At 39.4% G+C, this 17,610-nt stretch overlaps 1 protein-coding gene across 3 annotated transcripts in view; it reads right to left on the bottom strand.

Moving 5' to 3' along the window:
- The window catches only part of arhgef12a (Rho guanine nucleotide exchange factor (GEF) 12a), a 50,679-nt gene that overhangs the window by 10,818 nt on the left and 22,251 nt on the right, over nt 1-17,610 (bottom strand). For 2 of the 3 annotated variants that reach the window (XM_068317119.1, XM_068317120.1), the window contains exons 2-16: nt 14,234-14,254; nt 13,727-13,818; nt 11,751-11,816; nt 8,291-8,389; nt 7,024-7,073; nt 6,783-6,840; nt 6,529-6,701; nt 6,169-6,246; nt 3,993-4,112; nt 3,515-3,622; nt 2,191-2,322; nt 1,918-2,019; nt 1,625-1,735; nt 1,420-1,518; nt 237-279 (exon numbers count right to left, since the gene is read on the bottom strand). In XM_068317119.1, the coding sequence (XP_068173220.1) occupies nt 237-279; nt 1,420-1,518; nt 1,625-1,735; nt 1,918-2,019; nt 2,191-2,322; nt 3,515-3,622; nt 3,993-4,112; nt 6,169-6,246; nt 6,529-6,701; nt 6,783-6,840; nt 7,024-7,073; nt 8,291-8,389; nt 11,751-11,816; nt 13,727-13,818; nt 14,234-14,254 (1,352 nt within the window). The remainder of the gene's footprint in view (nt 1-236; nt 280-1,419; nt 1,519-1,624; nt 1,736-1,917; nt 2,020-2,190; nt 2,323-3,514; nt 3,623-3,992; nt 4,113-6,168; nt 6,247-6,528; nt 6,702-6,782; nt 6,841-7,023; nt 7,074-8,290; nt 8,390-11,750; nt 11,817-13,726; nt 13,819-14,233; nt 14,255-17,610) is intronic. The other variant, XM_068317121.1, reaches the window with a different exon arrangement.

Here is a 17,610-nt window from a genome sequence, read left to right as displayed (position 1 = left end):
TAAAATGCCAAGATTCTAACGGGATCGTGACAAGCACCACTGAGCATTCACTGCTAAGGTAAAGCTGCTAAGGTAATTCTTTCCAAACCAACAGAGCACACACGACTGAGTCAGTGATCAACTTAGGGGAATGCAAAGTGACAATGGCCAAATAAATAGAGCTGAAATGACCAAAACAGAAATACAATGGATGGCCATATTGATTTAGAAAGAAAAAAAAAACATGAAATACAGACCTAGATCAACAGAGATGCTTTCAGGAACAGCAACTTTCAAATTCTGTAAAAAATAAATAAGATTAAAAAATCAAATAAATAAATCATACCTCATCTCATCCACCAAATCAATTACAACTGACATTAAATGTTAATGTGAGAGCAGATCATAAATCAAGGTACTCATACATGGTAATCACCTATAAAATAATGTAATTGCCAATTTCAAGTAAATAGAAGACGGAGAAATAGGGGGGAGATTTTTTTTTCCATTCCAGTCGTTTGTTTGTTGTTTTTTTAGTTATCATCAAACGCGTATAAATGTGTGTATAGGCCTGAAAGACAGACAGACAGACAGACAGACAGACAGACAGACAGACAGACAGACAGACAGACAGACAGACAGACAGACAGACAGACAGACAGACAGACAGACAGACAGACAGACAGACAGACAGACAGACAGACAGACAGACAGACAGACAGACAGACAGACAGACAGACAGACAGACAGACAGACAGACAGACAGACAGACAGACAGACAGACAGACAGACAGACAGACAGACAGACAGACAGACAGACAGACAGACAGACAGACAGACAGACAGACAGACAGACAGACAGACAGACAGACAGACAGACAGACAGACAGACAGACAGACAGACAGACAGACAGACAGACAGACAGACAGACAGACAGACAGACACACACACACACACACACACACACACACACACACACACACACACACACACACACACACACACACAAGGGGCCTGTCTGCATGCAAATAATGACAGGTAGGACAGCAGGCACCTATTTTTTGGTCCGCCCCTGTGCCCCTTGTAAGGGCACAGTGCCTTGATCAAGGGCACCTCAGCTGTGCTAGGGAGGTGAACTGGCATCTCTCTACTGCAAATTCACACTCCAAATGTTTTTGGTCCACATGGGACTCGGGCCGGCCACCCTCTTGTCCCCAGAGCCAGACCCAGTGGCCTGAGCTAATGTCGCCCCAAATATATAACACTGCTTCCCGCTATTGTGTAATGTAAAGGCTACATTTGAAGTGGAAAAAAAAAGAAAGATTGTAGTCATTTCCTTGGTCGCATTAGTGTCTCACCAAAATTCGATGAGTGCTTTTGACACCAGAGGGGTCTGATGTGTCGTGTCTACTTGTCACAAACACACAAACATAACTTACCGCTCCCCGATCAATAAAAAAGGTGTGAAGATCCATGAACACCCGTCTGGTCTCTTTGGAGTTGGTCTGTTTGTAGAAGTCAGCGTAGAGGTAGCACAGCTGAGGACATGGAGTTTCTGTTTAGAACAGGGAGTAGCCTCGGCCGAGCTGCATGAGGAACTGACATGAGGGATTTTAACAGCGTGTGAAGGATGAGGATCATTACCACAGGAGCAGGGTCAAACTGAGAGATGACATGGTGAAGGAAGGCTGCGAGGTGGGCGGGTCGACACTTGAGCTGCTCCATGCTGTTAAAGCTGTTACACTGGCCATTTGTCTGAAATGGAATAAGTACAAGCGTTACTTTCTTGTCTTTGTCGGCTTCACAAGTGAGGATAAAAGAATTTAGCCCTTGTCTATGAAGAACAGTATGGTGTCACGCTTTTTAAACAATGTAAGACATGACTTCTTGCGTGTGTGATATTATGGTTGATACAGATGTGAAAAGGCGCTTCATACCTGCTCCTGCTCAGAATCAAAATAGTCATCCTCAGCTCTAATGATCGGTGAGATGAGGCGAGAAGAAGAAGGACTGCTCACTGTGGTAGGGGACAGAGAATCCTGGAGAGATGAAAAGTGTGACCGGGTGAGAACACATTACGTGTGGTCGCAGAGAATGAATGATTCACACATGCAACATTATTAAAAAATAATTCTGTCAAAGGACAGCGAGTGATTCAGTCCACTATTGGTGCAGACTCTGCACACAGATGAAGAGTATACTGTAGCTACCAGATCAGTGGCATCCTCTGCCTCTGGAGAGTGGCAGGAGTTTAAGCTGTTCCTAGGAGTGCTCTTTGGACTGGGGAAGGAGGATTCTTTTGGGCACAGGCTCTCTGGAGATCCAGGCCCAAATGATGATATCTGTTGGTGGAAAAAAGTCTTAAGAATTCAACAATTCTTTTAATTCTCATTACACCTCTAAATGGGTAGGAAATTTGTGTCCAAGAACAAACCGATGGCCACCAATGGGGGAATAAAAATGAATATGAGCAAACATTGTGCTTATAAATATGAATAATAAACAATATGAAAGTCACCTATAAATGTTTTCAAACCACAAGTTTTTTATTGTCCATGCTGGGGGTGGGGGCTCTCTTCAGACTAAGGCATTGACCAGTCGAACAGCTTTAGTAATGAATGACCTTTTGAAGTGCTGCGTCCCGCAGCTCATCAAAATGAGCAACTCACCGTTGGTGTTTCTGTCCTACAAAAATAGTGTGCAGCGGATTTCCAGTTTGTTTAAAATGCTCTGCATCCTCCTGCTTGAACACCTCGTTCCCCAGCTGAAAACCACTCCACGGAATCCAACCTCAGGCCCAGCATGGAACAAACCTTTTTAAACTGTCTATCCAGCCTACTCCTGTCCTTTCACTTCACACTCCCACCCCAGCAGATTGGAGCAAACAGCAACATACTCTGCACCACTGACCTGGACAACATGCAGATCGTTTCACTGGCCACACTGAATGACCTAAGCCTTTGGAGAAAGTAATCCTGGGTTCACAAGTAGTTTGTGAATGACACGCTGTACTCTTGCCAGAGCCGTGGGAGGAATGTCAACAACAACAATGACGAGGATGGAGATAAACTCCCTCGGTATGTGGTTAGGATGCATACTGAATATCAGCAGTTCAATATCTCTGCCTCAGATCCTGTCCTGAGTGGTTACATGACCGTGGTTAGTCCACTCATTGTTCACAAACACAATCAGCCAGTCAATTATTGTTGAGCCAAAAAGCCAACATCAAATAGCAAACAAAGACAAACAAGAAAAGCCACATAAACTACTTTTTTAAGCACTCAATATAATATCACACTTGTGGTCCATACCCACATTTACACAGTAGCCCTTATCTTGTGAAATGAGGGTTGTACAAGATCGACAGTAATTTGAAGGTACAATCCATACAAACATGTATTGTACTGGTGCAGATCAAAAGCCAAAGCTGTGAAGACAGCCATGAACATAATGTTCTGGATCTTTCCAAGTCTGGGATTCAAGGCTGACAAATATAATCACGTTGTTCAGAAGTGCTGATAGCTGACAACTTACAGGAGTGTTGCTCCAGGACTGGTCTGTAGAGTTGTCTCCTTTAGAGACAGGAGAGTTCTCCATCTCGTACATGCTACCATCATCTGCATCACCACCTGGAACAGCCTCCTGTAGATTCAATTCACAAGTCAAATATGCTTTAGGTAATAAGTAAATGGGTTACACTTGCAATTTCTAAAATATACATAATAAGAGTATAAAATATATGAAAATAAAAAGAAAGAGAAGAGTAATACACAACACGGGGTTCACTGCCCTGAATGCACTGAATATAAAATGCATCACAGAACACTAGTTTCACATAGAAATCCTCGTTCCTTGGTCCTATTACGATTACTGGTGGTCTGGCACAATTGTTATACGCTTAGAAAAAGTAGTAATGTTGTGGTACTGGTGCATCCCTCTCTAAGGCTACCCTGCTCTGTGTACAAATACATGTTGGTAGTTAATCAGAGCTGGGGAGGGTTGTTTGCTTTACCTGTGTTGCCCCAGTGGCCCTGAAAAGCTGACCCTGCAGCTGAGGAATGTGTTTCTTAGCTTCCTGGATGTCTTTCAGTAGTTTAGGTGAAGGGTTCCTGCTGTACTTCTCCTTCATGACCTAAACAGCGATGGGGTGAAATCAACAAGAAATTAACACCAGTAGAATCCGCCTTTGTTCAAACGACAAAAATCAGGGATGAACAACATTATTCAGGATTAGCCCAACAGTATTATACAAACAGAATGAAATATAGTATCATATTCAAAATAAAATAGACGGGACCCCCCCCCCTCACCACCACCACCAACCACATAAGGAAATATGTTGCCATGTTTGAATGATGAGCAGAGGCAATAAGTGAATCTTTGGGGAAAACAGATGTGCAGTAGTGTAGGCATGCGCCATGGGACCGATTCCCATTCAAAGCCCTTTATCTCTAATTCTTGTCACAATCTTAAACTGTCCTGTCTAATATAGCCTAAAATTGTTTTTAAAAAAAAGATCATATCTCTGCTATGTGTATCATTTCTGCAGACGTCTTGCACAGCTTAGCTTCATTAATCATTTACATCTCCCAACATACTGACAGGATTTGATATCAGTTAATGTTCTGTGGCTTTCCACATTTTCAAAAGGTCTCAAGGTTTTGGAAATGAACTGTTGTGTAGCTATCCCTCAGAATGCAAAATGCGTTAGTCTGTAGGATTTAGTCCATGATAACGTGTTATTAATAATAATAATAATAATAATAATAATGATATGATATATATATATATATATATATATATATATATATATACACACACACATTTATGTATTTATTTTCAATTATATTTTATTCACTACTACTTAGCATTATGTTCCTTTTACACAAGAACATGTTCACAGAGAAATTTTAAGGAATAAAGCAGCTTCTCTCCTGATAAATCCAGGAGGTCCCAATAAAGGTGTAGTGAAATATCCGTGCAGGGATTAAACCTCTGAATCAGGGTTAAAATAGTTTGTTCTGTTGCGCGGTGCATGTTAAACTCTACATGTAAATGTAGATGACATTGAGGTTGCTGGTGCACTCCTCACACATACTGTGTAATGGTCTCTCTCTCTCGGTGCATCTGATGAGCCATTCAATAGAAGGAAAACCACTACCACTACATTAACTTTAAGTTTTCAATGGTCGGTGGTGAAACTGCTTACTGCTGCCTCAAGAGAGTGATGCATCAGCAGTGGGCCTAACCACACCGCACTTCAGACCAAGACTCCCATGGAGCATTACATCTGAACCGTATGCATCGATTAGAGATGTGTAATTCCACTTCCTCTGCACACCACTTTGCAGCAGGCAGAAAAAAAGAGCCCTGTGTGCTCCCCACTGGTGTATCTAATGACTGCCAGAGAGATAGTGAGGACTTATGCCCCTCATACAAATGTTTCTACTGTGGTCTAACTCTTCTTGTATCATAGTTTGTCCTATATTTTTGAAAATCAGTGATATTGTATGTCCATCAGTGCCACATAGTTTAGATCATTTTGACAGGTGACATCATAAACAACACATCTCCTCCACACACAGCTCACCTGCTATTCAAGGACGGGGAAAAGGCTTTGATTTCGAGGCAACATTGTAAAGCTTACTTGTGATGAAGAAAGTCAACAGAGGAGGTGATAAATGGAGAGGCTGAAGTGTGTGTGTGTGTGTGTGTGTGTGTGTGTGTGTGTGTGTGTGTGTGTGTGTGTGTGTGTGTGTGTGTGTGTGTGTGCGGATAGAAAAGAGTACTGCTTAAAGTATTTTTGCATGGTGGAGTATTAAGAAGTGTTTTTTTTTAAACGCTGAAATATGAAATAATATAGAAACAGTGCAATGAATGGACATTTTTTATTACATTTCTTGAAGCACATCAATAATGTCTAAAAATATGGCTGTATTACCAGAAGCAGTCTTTCCCAGAGCACCTATTGTCTGCTTCCTAACTAAAGAGATACTCTCTCTAAAGATGAATTAGAGTTGATCTTATAATTTTTAACCTAGTGTATGACAGGCAATTGCTGAATGAGGTTTAAATTTACATCACTGTGCAATAAAGGAGGGTCATCACCTCGCTACCGCCATCACTCACAAGTAAAAACCCTTTGTAATATAGAGAAGGCAGTGAGTGACAGTGATTTTGATGCTTACCTGCAGTTCCTGCTGCTCTCTGGAGAGCATCTTTTGTAAGAAGTCAACTCTCTGGTTGAAGACACTGCTGTTATCATCCTGTGAAGAAGAACAGGAGTTAAAGAGAGTACAAAAGAACTACGCATTCAAAGAAACATTATATATTCATAACTAAAATATATTTGACAAAAAATATGTAGGAAGAAAATGTGTAAGGATCGAATAGAAAACAAAACTTTAACACAGATTTTGAAGAAAAGGAAAGACAGAAATAACCCAGGTGAACGTCTCCATGAGGAGATAGGAGACATTAGAATGAAACCTGAAGGTAAGCCTGTGAAGGCAATAGAAGGCAACAGAAGTAACAGATGTCTTTAGTACCCATAACGGGGGAGTGGAAGAGACGCGGTCCTGAGGACTGTAGGGGCGTTCTGCTGCTGGGGAGTTTGGAGAGGAAATACTAACACCCAACATTTCAGACTCTGCTTCAGACAAAGGGATCTGGGCAAGCCCTGGAGGACGCCCCAACACTGTGAGGGCCACATAGGAACCCGCTGGAGTGGAAAAAATCACAGTGTCAGTTACAGGCTTGTATTTATAATGTGTTTAACTAGAACACAGAGACGGGGACTTACACTTGATAAGCTTCACCACCTCGATGTGATTAGAATGTGTAACAAGGGTTCCATTGACCTGCAGGGCAGCAATGGTACCACAATCATAATTAAAAGAAATAAAAAAATAACAATCTACATTCTAGGCAGTTTCACAGCTTGACATCTCAATACAGACAGAGCAGAAACCATGAGTGGCCTGAAGGTGGCAGCCTAGAGCTGCTCTGGCTTCAGACAAGAACTGCCTGCCATGAATAATTACCTTGATGATCCTGTCTCCTGTCTGAACACCTGCCCGCATAGCAGCACCATCTGGGAAACAGAGGAAAGCCAGCATTAAAACATTAACATTAATTAATGTCTCCACAGTGAACGCACCAGTGCCGTGATAGACCTACAACAAAATGTGTATGTGTTTTTTACTTTAAAGGCCATAACAGTGATTAGATAGCAAGAAGAACCTGTTTTACGGCTCCACCCAAACAAGGGGGTTTTGACAGGAGACTGGTTATTATGAGATCTACATCCGACTCTATAATCAGCAGCATACAGCTGAAGTCATGTTAGGCCAAATATAGTTTTCCGAGTAGAGTACTGATGATCTTTATTATGGGTTTTGGTGTTACATTTGTGTTGGTAGAGAATCATGAGGATGTAATGTATGGTTGGTTGGATTGTGTTATAGCACAAATAATGACTTATACTTGATCAGATGTAAAAAAAAATTGAGATGTGGATATGACCTGTTGTTACAATAAACACTGACGGAGTGTAACTGAATGATAAAAGATCGGTTAAACATCCACATTTTAAACCTAAACCTAAATACAGATAAAAGCTTCTGCAAACCAGTTTCTCAACTGAGTAAAATAAGTTAGTTTGCATATTTTTTTTAAATACCAGAAAGTAGAATTATAAAACCACAAATGAAGAGTCCAAAGCTGTTTAAATCAATCCACTGGACTTTAAAAAAGTTAAGAAAGTTCTTAAAGTCCAGTGGATTGATTTAAACAGCTTTGGATAACCATGACCTGGATAACTGAGAACCTACACAGAAATAAATGAAGAGCTTTACAGGGAACGTTAAGGACAATCAAACACTGAAAACAGTGCGACAAAAAGTTCCTGATACTCCTTCCTCCTCTGTCTCTCTCCACCCACATACATATTCTGTACTGATTTCTGTGTCTTGATAACATCTCATTTCATCCTCTTCTGACAGTGAAAGACTGTTTGGGAGAACATAAGTGTCATGTCAAACTAGAAGCTGCAGTTACTATGAAACTACTCCAAAGAAAATATGCAGTCAATGGCTTCACTGCTCTTAAGTAAGTGCCAGAGTGGTGGCAGTGGTTGCTGAGTCCCAATTACTCCTCATATCTGGGAGATTTGGGAGTTCACAGCAAACTACTATGACAGTTTGATGTCAGCACAAGAACAAGGCAGCCACATCTCTATTACAAATGTTCAGAGCAGAAGTCCTCATTGTAATAACATCTTTTTCGTCTTCATTTGAGACACTGCTGTACCTTCTTTGACAAGCTGCACAAACACTGGATTGTCACCACTGACAGTAAGCCCAAAGCCATTTTCATCTTTCTGGATGATGACACATCGCTGGACCAGACCTGAAAACGAGACAGACAGACCAGACAAATGTAACAGTGTCTTCCTAACAACGGGAACTAAAAGAAATTTACTGTGTCCATCTACCATGAAATTTCTGAACATTTTTCCTGAATGCTAACTAGACATTTTAATAAAAGTGATCCTTGAATTCTGAAGGGAATTGAGTCGGAATTGCATTTTGAAGTTGGCATAGAATACCATTATAATAGAGCTGCGTTTGAAGGACAGGTTCGCATTTTGAATACTAATCTGAAGTAAGACATACATCTTGAAGTGTCTTTGAAGAAAGTTTGATCCCTATGTTTATGTATTTTGATTGAGTGCAAGATAAAGAATATATCCCTCAGCACTATAACTGACGTTGTTTCTGAAGGCATCTTGTTACTGCAACAGACCAGAGAACCAACCTTAGAGTACATGCAGACATGTGATTTTAGGACACGTAAAAAGGTGAAAACATTTTGGATGAAAGTTCACACACATTTTATACATTCTAAATCTGAAATTCAATTTGGAAAAAAATAGTAAATGTATAATAATAATAACATTATTATTATGCATTTTTAAAGAAAATTATTGTCATTATAATTGTGGCTGCAGTGATATTTGAGTGAGATTTGACTTCCACTGGTTTTAGTTCCACAGACCAGATGGAGGAATGTTACATTTCTGGTTTATTCTGTATTTTCTTCACGTGGCATGAAGAGATTTGAGATTATCTAACGTCTGGCCAACACTGACAAAACAATAAATACACCAAAGAACATAAAGTAAAGAATGCAAGATGCTCACATAGGGAAATGTATCTTCATAAACATTAACTGGGTGGATCTTTCAACCACTGCAGCTATATTAGGACATTTTACAGAGGACTTACCAAACAAACAAACATCCATAAAAATGTGCAAATAACACAAAGTGAGTAAGATGACCCTTGAGCTGGTTTACTGTTGTGTCCAAGTTTTCTGGTAAGTGCATTAGTGACTAGAGGTGAGTCGATTGATAGAGGCAGAAAGTGGGGTGGGTTGAACCAGATAAAGACAGGAGCTAATACAAGGATAGAAGTTTGAGGAGGAAAAAGCACCAGGCAGGGGGAGGGTGCAAAGGCATGGTTAGACAGGGGGAAGGGAGATGGGCAGAGAACTGGGGCGTCAAGGAGACAGGTGGGGACATATGGGTTAGGGTTGCAGGTCACTGTGAATTTGCCTGCAGATGTTGATCTTTTGTATTTGACAGGATTTAAAAGTACAGTGTTCCCTCGTTCCTCGCAATTAATGTGTTCCAGGAACCACACGCGATTAACGAATTCGGCGATAGAGCGGTAATATAAACGTTTATGACCCTCCCCGTACTGATATTAAGCAACCTTCTATTTTTATTACCTTTTCCTACACTCCTATCGACTGTTTAAAGCACCTTTGTGTCTCGCGTAAGTCCAAGACTCACGGAACAGAGCACACTTCCGGATGCCGTCAGCCAATAGAATGCTCGTACAGTATCACGTGACTGCCTATGAAAAATCTGCCAAGAGTTGAAGTCGCGAGCGTTGATGCGCATATGTGCGAAGGGCGCATTGTAAATTGATAGGTGTCTGCAGTGGGTAGCACTGTCGCTGCACAGCACGGCAGTTCCGGGTTCATGTCCCGCTCTGTGCAGAGTTTGCATGTTCTCCCCGTGTCTGTGTGGGTTTCCTCAGAGTTTTCTGGCTTCCTCCCACATCCAAAAACATGCACTTCAGGTTAATTGGCCGTTCCAATTGGCCATTACTGCTTACGAACTCAAGATATTGATTTGTGAAACCTTTAGTTCAAAACTAGTGTGAGAGCAGATGCAATGGAGAAAGCTGGGACAAACAAACTGAACACACCTACTGTATGTTTCATTGGACGTGACGGCAGAGGATGATGGTGAGCAATTATTTTTTTAAGTTAGCCTCTGCTCTAATGTGGAATCTCAAAGACATCTCAACTCTTTCTTTGTTGGACTCTTTGCTTTACACTGACTTAAAATGGGCAGTAAAAATTATATAATCGTATTAATATCATCTATCTGGAAATTTACATCAAAAGCAGGACCTGACTCAGGAGGGAGGTAATGGCTTCAAGAGAACTTTGGAACGGCCTCTTTTCTATCTGAAATTGTTTAGTTAGAAATGAGCACAACCTCTATGGTCTATTGATGAGTGAACTGTAAAGTTCTATTTTCTTTAGAGCTTAAAAAAAAAAACCTCCAATGCGGTTTCTGACAAAAGTGCGTATTTTGGCAAAAAAAAAAAAAAAAAGGGTCTCTTTTATAAGAACAGCCTAGTGTCATCCCACTTTTTGCATGTTTCCATTTACACTAAAGCTGTAGTACCCCTTAGTGTAGCTGGTAACCATAGCGATGCCCCACAAACTATATAATACTGTGACACCATTTCCAACATGCTTGCCACGAATACAAAGAAACAGCCTCAGTTCCTACACTGATCACAACATGGTTTTCCTTGCTGCCATAACAAACCACTACAGTAAACTAATACATGTATATTTAAAGTAAAATAAGTGCTGGTGGCTTTGGTTTGTCTTTACATCCCATCTCTGCATGATGATGCACGGTGGAGATGATTCTCTCCGGCCAATCAGGAGTCAACAGGACCGCTACGTTACGCATTTTGTATAAGCTACAAATGAGTGAAAGTAACTGTTGGTTTTATGAAAGTGGGGTTGGTCTCACTGACAATTTTTGGATATTTTATAGATCAAACACTTATATTAACTGTTAAAGGTAAATCATCATTAGTGGCAGCCCTATGTTTAAATACAGACAATCAGGTTGGAGAAAATGGGGTAAATGTTAGATAAATCCCACTGTTGACCTAATGCTGTACCCCACTATGAGAATGCATAAAGCTCAATCAATTACAGTGCGCCCTCATTCCTCGCAGTTAATGCGTTCCAGGCACCACACGCGTTTCTAACAAATTCTGCGATAGAGCGACAAACTATCTATCCTATTTACGGCATTTTTAAAGGTTTATGAACCCTCCCCATACTGATATTAAATCACCTTCTATCTGTATTAACTTTTCCCACATTCTTATCGACTGTATAAAGCACTTTTGTGTCTCACGTAAGTCAGAGACTCACGCAACGCAGCACAATTCCGGATGCCGTGAGCCAATAGAATGCGCGTATGGTATCACATGACTGCCGACCAAAAATCCGCAATGAGGTGCAGTTGCAAGCGTTGATTCGCGAATGTGTGATGGCGCACTGTAGTCCACTCACTTTTAACAAACATCTAGTGGCAATTTCACCCAAGGACCTGAGCAAGTGTAGATGCAGCTGTCACACCAGCCATTCAAGCAGGGCATCTTACCACAGGACTCAGGCTTCCCCTCTGCTAGCACACTGCTGCTGCCACTCTTCTGCACCACCAGAGCTTCTGCTCACAGCCCCCACCACATAGACCACAGCACAGACAGCACAGCAGCAAGAACACATCCACACGCACGCCAACACAAAACAGAACAAGATCCAACACAAGGAAAAGAAACACAAAACAGGAAAGAGAAAATCATGAGGGAGAAACATCATGGGAAAAGAAAAATTAAATGAACAAATAGGTAGTTTAATAAACATAATGGTTTGGACAAGCAGGAGAGCAGTCACTGGAAATGAACTTGTTTTAAATGAAAGTCCTTCTGTCCTACGTGTGTCACTGTAAGGCTTTACTTTGCGTCCTTCACAAAAATTATAAAAGCGGTTAGTGTGCAGAAATGTTTGTGAAATACGCTAGATCCACGCTAAAAAAAAACAATTCCACTTGTAGAATTATGATTTTTAAAATGTTGAGTTTACAATTTAAAGGAATAAACAAAACTCTGGTTTACATATTAGTATACTCAAAGAGAAATCAATTAAAAAATATGGTGACACAACTGCTGAAGTTGCAGTTAAATTTCAGCTTTATTAAAACAAAAAGGGGTTTTTAAACACAGTGGTAAATGTACAGATGATGTACATTAATTCAAAGTTTAAGTTAAAAATTCAGAAACATTTTTATTCCACTAAGTTAGAATGTGTATTTTTAACATCAACTGCATCTCAAATGTTATAGCTAAAATAAACATTAGGCATTATTTGAAACGCATAGATCTTATGAGTCTATGGTGACATTCATTTCAGGATGACCACTCCTGCTCATCCTTAAAAAAAGAAGAAGAAAAAACACTTTGAAAATAAAGCTGGAAGGCAAAATGTATAAGAAAATATGAGGAGAGATTGAGATTTAATGTAACCTGTAAATAACTAAAAAGGAGAACAAAGAAATATAGACAGCATACAGGCATGCAAAGGCTGTGACAAAACATAAAATTTGCAAAAATAATATATGGATACTTTTGATTAAAGTAAAAAAATATTTAATTTCTAATGACTAGTTCGGCCGCTGCATCATTCCAAATAGGAACAACATCATTAGAAGAATACATGCTTTTTATATGATGCTACTATATAAGCAAGACAGTACATGTCCTGACAGACAACAACATGGTTGCATCATGCAGAGATAAGACGCCATGTGGCGCAGATGGTTGTGTTTGCTCTGAAAACAGTGGCTCCAGTTATATCTCCAATCATCTCAACCCTGATTGTGTCAACATAACAAAGTCTTCTCTTTCTGAAACTTAAAGGTCTCATCTTGCAAATAACTTGAAACTAGAGTGCTCAATGGGCGTAAAGACTTTTTGTGGCCTTCAAATATGCAAAATTATAAGTATACAAAAACATAAATCCTAAAAATATACTGCTTTGTGTACAATTCTTAGAAGCTCATTTGATACTACTGCATGTAGCTGCAGATCTTAGTCCTACAAACTTTCATATGCACATCATTGGAAATGCAAACATTTTCTTTCAAGCAGTTGATATAATGGAGTGTAAAGTAGATTCAGCAGATAAAGCCATATTGTACTGCACATAATAGCATTCATTCAAAAAGGGTGTTATAAGTCTAACATGGTGATACAAAACTAAATTTAACCACACAAACAAAACTAATGTAAAATTTCCAAACAACAAAATAGTGCAAATTCCAAACATCATCTTTTACCATTCCAGCATGCCTTGTACATCAAAGCAACATATTTTTTACATTGCATGTGTGGTAGAGAAAGGTACAATAAGAGAGAGCATGTGAGGAGGGAGAGAAAGAGAGAGAGACAGAAACGAACAGAGAAAGAAAACACGTGTGACAGATTAAGTGAAGAATCAAGAGTTTGAAAATGTAAGGAGAGGAATGAAGAGGATTAACAGAACAGGGTTACGAGCCTGAAAATGAAAGTGGGAAATTACCTGTAGGGTCAAACTCATTGGAGGGAAGAGGGGTTTTGTCACTTTTGGGTTTCTTGTCTGGGGGGTGGTCTTTACTGAGAATGCTGCTGGTTCTAGAGGAATAGAAACACCAATGAAAAACAAGAAATACCACAAACCCATGGCTAAAAAGGCTATAAGTAATCTGAGTTGTTACACTGGCCAAGGTAAGTGAAGACACAGGTAGAATTACATCAATAGAACTATTGTTCACTTCAGGTGGCGACTGATGTAGTGAGACAAGAGTGTATAAATCTAGACTCCTCCGGATGAGATGCTGAGCACGGCCTGCATCATCCACAACTAGGAAAAGCTTCTGTTCTGCATGTGTGTGTAGAGGAGGGGTGCAACTCTGAAGATTTACTGTCTTCTGGTTCAAACCTGCATCATTTCTCTTTTCTGCACATTTGGCCACAGGATTACCTTCCCATGGACATGCTGATATATTTTTCCATTTTGAATTCAGTGTGAGAAAATTTTAATTCTTACCTGTTTGCTTTCTTGGGAAACCTGTAAGTTAAAACAAAATGGCATCAGTAAAGAAAAGACTCAACAAACAAACAATGTGACAGACAAAACAAAAACTTAATGCCTATATGAATGCTCAAAAACAAGATGACCAACAGTTTTCTCCTGACATCCATATAGTGGTAAACATCCTAATCCTGATCGAAGATCAGAGTTTTTCAGCAGCAGATTAAAGTCTTTTCCAGGTCAGATGCTTTCCATGATTTCCAAGGATCTCAACTGTGTCTATGTGTGTGTACATGACACAATTTAGCTCCTCGTAGACATAACAGCTTGACTATCATAATAATCCAACAACTACATCCTTCAAGACAGGCTTCCCCTGTGACCAGAGTGATGCAGCGTGAAGTCATTCTGGAATATTGTCAGCAGCAATTTGGAAAAGATGATGTGTTCTCTTCCAACTGTTTGGTAGACACAGTCACGTTACTTAGAGTCAAGGACATGGTGAACTGTGAGCGGTAGATGCTTAATTTTTCATGTGATTTTCAGGAATGCCGCTTTACGGCATCAATGCTAGCTCCCAGTAGACTGTTTTTACACAAATGGAAAATACAATGAGCTTCACATAAAAGATCGACTCAGTTGAACCTGGCAATTCAAATTCAAGAAATAATTTCAACTTTCACTTTCACTTCCCTTTAACGAATGACCTTCACGTTCGTCAAGACTAGCTGGAAGCTGCTAAATACAAGTCTCATCTGCTGGACACTGATAATCATGTTACAGTCATGTCTGTCTGCATGCAGGGTGTGCAATGTTTGTCACACTTCATGTATTTTGAAAACCCACAGCAACTGGACTTTAAGATTTACTCTTGCATAAGTACAATAAAACCTAAACTTAGATTTTTATTAAACTTTCTTCTTTCGGCTTTACCTCTAACGTGCTGTTCCTCTGATGTACGCATTCCTGATCCTATCCATCCTGGTCACTCCCAAAGAGAACCTCAGCATCTTCATCTCTGCTACCTCCAGCTCTGTCTCCTGTCTTTTCCTCAGTGACACTGTCTCTAGACCAAACAACATCGCTGCTCTCACCAAAGTTTTGTACACCTTTCAGATTACAGATTTTTATTAAACTGCAAAACAGTTTAAAATGCAAAACATGAAAGATTCGTGTCTCAAATAGGAAACCCTACATGAACAAAAACCATTTTGTGCGTTACCTTTGCCTGCTTTACTTTTGTTTCAAGAAATTGTCTTGATGTTGGATACTTCAGGTATTTTCATCTATATGCCACGAGATGAACATACTGCTTGTGGCATATTTTATATGCCACAAGCAGTATGTTCTATAAAGTGAAAGGTAATATCATATGTATATTTAGACAATTAAAAAAGCTGTAACTAAACAGCACTGGAATAATTTAACATCTATATGCACCCAATGTTTAACAAGTCGCATGAATAATCACACATTTCAGAACACCAGTCTTCCATATTAGGGAGGTATCAGAACTAAAGAACTCACATTAACTCTCTTTATGCTGGTGACAGTGCGTCCCATTCAGAACCATGCAGGGTGGCTGAATGACCCATTTATGAAAGACACTCAGACTGTAATAAGTTCCAGAGCCTACAGCCGAAAAAAATGCTTTAAGTAGCCCACTCCCTGAGAAACCTCTGAACTGGAAAGACGGAAAAGTCAGTACATAAAGACACACACATAACTGTGACATGTACACGTGTGCATAAATCTGGGGATGGCAAAACTGAGCAGGTCTATTTTGTTCTTGGTTGATCCTAGAGGAAGAGACAGGCGAACCATGTTCTAAAGGGCTGGATGATACATCAGGGTACCGATAATGTACATGAAGAAGAAATGAAGAAATCTGTTTTCACACACGGTACAGCAATGTCTTATAGTTTAAGAACATACATTAAAAACACAAATGAAATGGTGAAACAATTTTCATTCAAACTATCCCTTAAAAACAAATTAAAAAGTAGGGGATGTAAACTTTCCAGATTCCAGATTACCCAAAATTCTTGATGGGTGGGGTTATGTTCTGACAAACACTGATTGGTGAAAGACACTTCAGCATTCCGCACTTCGATTCACCCACCACATTTAAGCCAGTGCAAGGCTGCAAACTTATTTACAGTATTTCATTTTTACAAACTTTTTACAAACTAGTCTATGGAGACTAGCTAACAAACTGTCAGGCCTAAAGTAGCGGACAGGCCAAAACAATTTTTTGAAACATTGAAGAAACTTGAACACTAGACACTTCATTGTAACTCACTGAACTGAAGGTGTGGTGCAGTTTCTTTTACCACTTCATTTGTCATCAGCTTGATTTTGAGGTGTGGTGGAAAAACAAACCACACAGATAACCAGGAATTCTTTTACCAGGGAAAAAAGTTTCTGTGGGTAAAAGCTGTGAAAACCTTGAACAATTATTTCTCTTTGCCCAAAAAGAGGTAATCGTGCCACAGGACACTGCAGGATGTATGACAAAACTATTTTGTAAATTGGTTCCTAAAGACACAAGACTTGTGATTCAAGGATATAAAGTTTGTGTGATTTTATCCATTGTAAAAAATTTGCTATAAAATGTCTTAATCACACTGAATTTTAAAAAGTCAACCAAAAAATATCCTGTTGAAGGCACTCCTGGATTATCCAGGCCTCTGGAAGTCTGAAAGTTGAAAAGATACCTTTGCACTCTGCAAAGGTATTTGTCCAATGAAGGAATACACAGCTAATAAGCTGGACTTTAAAATTGAACCGCATACTTTTCTACAGAACAGGTAAAAGTTGAAAATTGGAAAATCCGTAAATAGACAGAATGGTAGACAGAATGGTAGACAGAATGGAGATGTGAGAAATTAAATTATGCTCTGTAGGAACGCTTCAGACACAATCGAGCTAATACATCTGTGAAAAATTAGCATAAAATAGAACAGAACCAGATGCTGTGGTTGCATTTCTAGCATTTCATTGATGAAAAATAGTCTGAAAGAATGCATTATTATTATTAGTAGTAGTAGTAGTAGTAGTAATAGTAGTAGTAGTAGAAGAATATTATTTGTAAATATTATTATTATAAAACCTGTTAAATACAATATCTGAAATCTGCAAAAATGAAAGCAAATTTTTAAACAAAACATTTTAAACATTTAAAATTCCTAAATTTTCTAAAGGCATCCAGTATGTTGAGGGTGTGTGCAGACTGTTTTGTAAAAAAAAAGCTGAATATTTTTGAGTTATGACCTTGAAACCCTCATCTGATTCAAGCCACCACAAAATAAACCTAAATTAAACTCAAAACAAAACAGAAATAACAAAATCCCTAAATAGCAACAGACAGCACTTCTATGCGTATGGAACAA

Source organism: Antennarius striatus, chromosome 6 (genome assembly GCF_040054535.1).
Source record: "Antennarius striatus isolate MH-2024 chromosome 6, ASM4005453v1, whole genome shotgun sequence".
In the NCBI taxonomy this organism is placed as follows: Eukaryota; Metazoa; Chordata; class Actinopteri; order Lophiiformes; family Antennariidae; genus Antennarius; species Antennarius striatus.
This window is presented reverse-complemented; position numbering and strand designations above follow the sequence as displayed.